At 38.3% G+C, this 4,986-nt stretch overlaps 1 protein-coding gene across 1 annotated transcript in view; it reads right to left on the bottom strand.

Annotated features, from left to right (window-relative positions):
- The window catches only part of LOC105534938 (epidermal growth factor receptor substrate 15-like), a 28,829-nt gene that overhangs the window by 11,246 nt on the left and 12,597 nt on the right, over positions 1-4,986 (bottom strand). Inside the window, exons 4-5 of the mRNA XM_011973877.1 lie at positions 4,220-4,267; positions 978-1,073 (exon numbers count right to left, since the gene is read on the bottom strand). Coding sequence (XP_011829267.1) covers positions 978-1,073; positions 4,220-4,267 — 144 coding nt within the window. The remainder of the gene's footprint in view (positions 1-977; positions 1,074-4,219; positions 4,268-4,986) is intronic.

Raw genomic sequence — 4,986 nt, forward strand, 5'->3', positions numbered from 1 at the left:
AAAAGTGGAAGCTTCTATGTAATTATATATAAATACCTCTAAAACTTAATAAGCTACTTATAAAAGGTATAGAATTATGTGTATAGCAGGAGTCCCCAAATCCCCGGGCCACAAACTGGTACCCGTCCATGGCCTGTTAGGAACTGAGCTGTACAGCAGCAGGTGAGCAGCTGGCGGGCAAGCATTATGGCCTGAGCTCCAACTCCTGTCAGATCAGCAGCAGCATTAGATTCTCATAGGAGCACGAACCCTATTGTGAACTGCGCATGTGAGGGATCTAGGTCGCACGCTACTTATAAGAATCTAATGCCTGATGATGTGGAACAGTTTCATTCTGAAACCGTCCATCCCTCCCAGGTCCATGGAAAAATTGTCTTCCATAAAACAGGTCCCTGGTGCAAAAAAGGTTGGGGACCATTAATATATAGCATGCTACAATTAACGTAAAATAAGAAAATAAGTATTTATGTTTCTTTTCTTTTTTTTTTTAAGACAGTGTCTTGAGCCATCAACCAGGCTGGAGAGCGACAGTGTGATCATAGCTCACTGCAGCCTTGAACTCCCATGCTCAAATGACCCTCCCATCTCAGCCTCCCAAGTAGCTGGGACCAGACGTGCACACCAACACACTTGGATAAATTTTAGATTTTTTTGCAGAGATGGGGTCTCACTTTGTTTCCCAGCTAGTCTTGAACTCCTGGGCTCAAGTGATCCTCCCACTTCTACCTCCCAAAGTGTTGGGATTACAGGCGTGAGCCACCTCGCCCAGCCTATATTTTTTTATATATACATATAATAACTCTGGAAGGATACACAAGAAATTAACTAAAAATAGCAGTAGCCAATAGGGGAAAAAAAGTCAAGTAGCTGAGTAAAATGGCCTAAGGTAAAATTCCTTTTAATATATTACTTTTAATTCTCAAATAACGTGGTGTCATAAAAATTAAATACAATTTAAATCTAAAAGCATTTCTTACAAATCTTGGTGGAGGAACAGCCAGGTTCAAACTACTTAGTGAAACTTCCAATCCATTCTGGGCACATGCTACAAGACGCAAAGCAACAAAGAATTCCTAAGAAAGAAAAGTATGAATGTTAAGAGCATTCTCCCTCTACCTACCTACCTACCTGCACACATACTTACAATCTAAAAATATAAAACAATTCTTAATTACTACAGAGGTCTTATGTAGCAATAAGTAGCATATTTGCTTCAAAAATATCTTGCAGAAAAATCCCATTACAAAGATGTTCCTAATATTTATGAATCATTATTAATAATATAAATGGGAAAATACATACAGATAGTGGAAACCATACAGAATACTAATGTTTTAAATAATACTTAGGGCCAGGTACAGTGGCTCACACCTGTAGTAAGCTCAGCACTTTGGGAGGCCGAGGTGGGCAGATCACTTGAGGTCAGGAGTACGAGACCAGCCTGGCCAACCCGGAGACACCTCGTCTCTACTAAAAACACAAAAATTAGCCAGGTGTGGTGACATGCACCGGTAGACCCAGCTACTCAGGAGGCTGAGGCAGGAGAATCACTTGAACCTGGAAGGCAGAGGTTGCGGTGAGCCGAGATTGCACCACTGCACTCCAGCCTGGGTGACAGAGCGAGACTCTGTTTCAAAAAAAACAGACAAACCAAAAAAATACAAATAATATTTAATGATATTAAGAGATGTATTTTATCATTTAAATGAGAAAAAAAAAATTAGAGAAAAAGCCCAGAAGAAAATAATACCTAAAATGTTATGAAAAGTCATCTCTGGATTGTGAGATTATAAATTTTGAAACTGGGATAGTAATTCAAATGACTTAATCACTGTGATTCCAGAAAAACTACAGAAAATAACTGTGCAACATCAAAAAAAATTACGTAACAGTTTAACTTCAAAATACTTATAAATCTCTCCCAAAAGTCCTTGGATTTTTAGCAGTTGAAGTCTTAGTCCAAAACTTAATAAATAAATGCAAAGAAGCTGAAGCAACTGGTTTTCAACTGTTCTGAGTTAGTGTCTGGGAATAGACATGGTAACAAAAGTCTTTACTCCAGTTACAATTTGTCCAACCTGTCAGTACCCTAGTATAGTTGCTGATGTAATCAACCCTTCCTACTTTTCTCAAATCCCGTACTCTCCCCTACACCCTTCATACCCAATTCATAACCCATTCTTACCACCTTGCAGATTGTCTGCTTTTTACAATCCCTTGCCTTCACTCAATTCTTGAAAAAATGCTATTTCAAGATATCCCCTTTTCTTCTCATTCATTCCACAACCTTCTGCGCAATCTGACTTCAACTCCTATGATTAGCTAGAAAAACTACTGCCTATGTCACAAATAATTTCCCAGCTACCAAACAGCCCTAAAACAAACAAACAAACAAAAGCCTCATCCTGATTATTCTCTCTGCAGCCTGGGAAAGTATCCTCCTGGAAGCTCTCCTCCACCAAACAGCTTCACAAATCCCTCCCAGGTCTCCTCTGACCTTTCAAGTCTCTTCTGTTGGAGTCAATGTCTTCTCTAACTGCTGGTATTCTAAGTATTCTAACACGACCCTCTTTCTTTTCTCACTCTATTTGAGATTCAATTACTCTTAAGTAATCAAGTCTATTACCACAGTATGGATGGGCTATGAAGTGAAATAATTTTCCATTAAATTCTAGTTCTGCTACTTATAGTTGTGAGGCCATGGGCAAGCTAAAACCCTTCCATAAAAGGGGGGCTAATACCTACCTTGCAATGTATTATGAGCAACAAAATAAAAACCATGCTGCAGGAGGAAAGTGCCTAGTGTCATTTTTGTCACATGGAAATTCATTAAGTATTGGTTTCTTTTCTTTCATTCATATGCTAACTTAAAAATCTGTGCCAGGCAGGTGGCTTATACCTGCAATCCCAGCACTTTGGGAGGCCAAGGTAGGTGGATCACTCGAGGTCAGGAGTTTAAGACCTGCCTGGCCAATATAGTGAAACCCCATCTCTACTAAAAATACAAAAAAATTAGCCGGGTGCGGAGGCATATGCCTGTAATCCCAGCTACTCAGGAGGCTGAGATGGGAGAATCACTTGAATCCTGGAGGCAGAGGTTGCAGTGAGCCAAGATCACGCCACTGCACTCCAGCCTGGGTGACAGAGCAAGGCTCTGTCTCAGACAAAACAAAACAAAACAAAACAAAACAAAAAACTATGCCTCCAATGGAAATTCAAAGTTTAACTGCAGACTCATAAATCCAGCCACCTGGAAGTAATAAGGCAACTCAAACTCAATATCCAAACTCCAAGAATTATAAGTAAAAAATTTATTTCACTGTAAAACCTTAAGACAGTGACCACATCTATCATGTTAACCTCTATATTTCTAAAACCTGGTTCATCATAGGTACTCAACAAATATTTGCTGACTGAGTACATGGCACCTAGGTGGGCCCATACGAATTTTGTTTTCCTATGCCTCCAATATACCAAGTAGCCCTTCTACACAGAGACTCGAATGGGGACTACAATCTAGCCCTGAAATCTTAATTAAAAGACTGGATATTCTGACCCTCTCATCAAATTTCTCCAATATCTGGCTTTGATCCTGCTTCAGCTATGCTGGGGGTGGGGAGGAGGCCTAACTTTGAGTAGTGGCACTGAGCAAACTTGGAATTCAATCCTTATACAACTCTGAAATCCATCCCCAACAATCAGAACTTCAGAGTACACTGATGGTATTCAACACCCCTGGACATAACCACTTTTATGTATTCTGGTCAAGAATTTACTTCTGGTTTATAAACCATTTTTTGGTTTATATATCAGGGGTAAGACCTAGACAAGAATACTTACATCTCACATGTGACTAACTAAGAGCTTCCTTTCAAATCTTCAAATCTACTAGACAATACCATCTTAACACTTACTTAGTAACATTTACTTTTACTATAACACTATGTAACTAGGAAAATTAATTAAAGAGCAAAGTCTCTCTGAAAGACAGAAAAATAAACTCCAGGAGAACAATGTCACCAAACTAACACTAACTATTAAGACTTCTATTAACAACTAGTGACTGGAAATACTTTCATTGTTACACACTTGCCCTAGGCAAAACCCTAATGCTGGTAAAAACCAATTCTTAGCTTCAAAATACAAAAAACCCCTGCTGGCTATTTTTTATTTTGAATCACTCAAAAAAAAAAAAATCATATGAATATCTGAAACTTACTTGTTTGTTCAGGATACCTTTGCCATCTGTGTCGGCTAAATCCCAAATCTGAAATTTAGGGGGAAAATATCAATGTATATTTTAAAAGTCATCTGAATGATAAATGAAATCTCTGCTATTTACAACCTCATGCTCTCTGGTAATCAGATACAAGAATCATAGAATTAAGAGTAGAAAGAAATCTTAAAGATTATTTAGTGCAAGCTTGTCCAACTTGCAGCCCACAGGCCACATGCAGCCCAAGACAGCTTTGAACGTGGCCCAATACAAATTCATAAACTTTCTTCAATAAATTAAGAGGGTTTTTAAACGATTTTTTGTTGTTGTTGTTGCTCATCAGCTATTATTAGTGTTAATGTATTTTATGTGTGGCCCAAGACAATTCTTCTTTCAATGTGGCCCAGGGAAGTCAAAAGATTGGGCACCCCTGACTTAGTGCAACCCTTCACAAAGATACTACGGCCCAATAAGAGTAAGTGACTTGGCTCAAGAACATTTAAGTCACCAGGGAAAGAAGTGAAACCTAAGTTCTAACTTCCAGTCACATGTCTTTTTCACTAATCCAAGTTCTAACTCTGACACCCATGCTCTTTCTACTAGAATGTACATACTATTCTTGATTTTGGATCCTTAAGATATTCTTTTCTATGTGCAAGTTGAGATGATTAATGTTTATTTGTGAATAATTAAATTATTAATAGTGATTATTTTTCAGGATTTTGAATATATATCAATATCATGTATAAGGAGTAGACAGGGGAGGGGCT

This window comes from Mandrillus leucophaeus, unplaced genomic scaffold, assembly GCF_000951045.1.
Source record: "Mandrillus leucophaeus isolate KB7577 unplaced genomic scaffold, Mleu.le_1.0 Scaffold14, whole genome shotgun sequence".
In the NCBI taxonomy this organism is placed as follows: Eukaryota; Metazoa; Chordata; class Mammalia; order Primates; family Cercopithecidae; genus Mandrillus; species Mandrillus leucophaeus.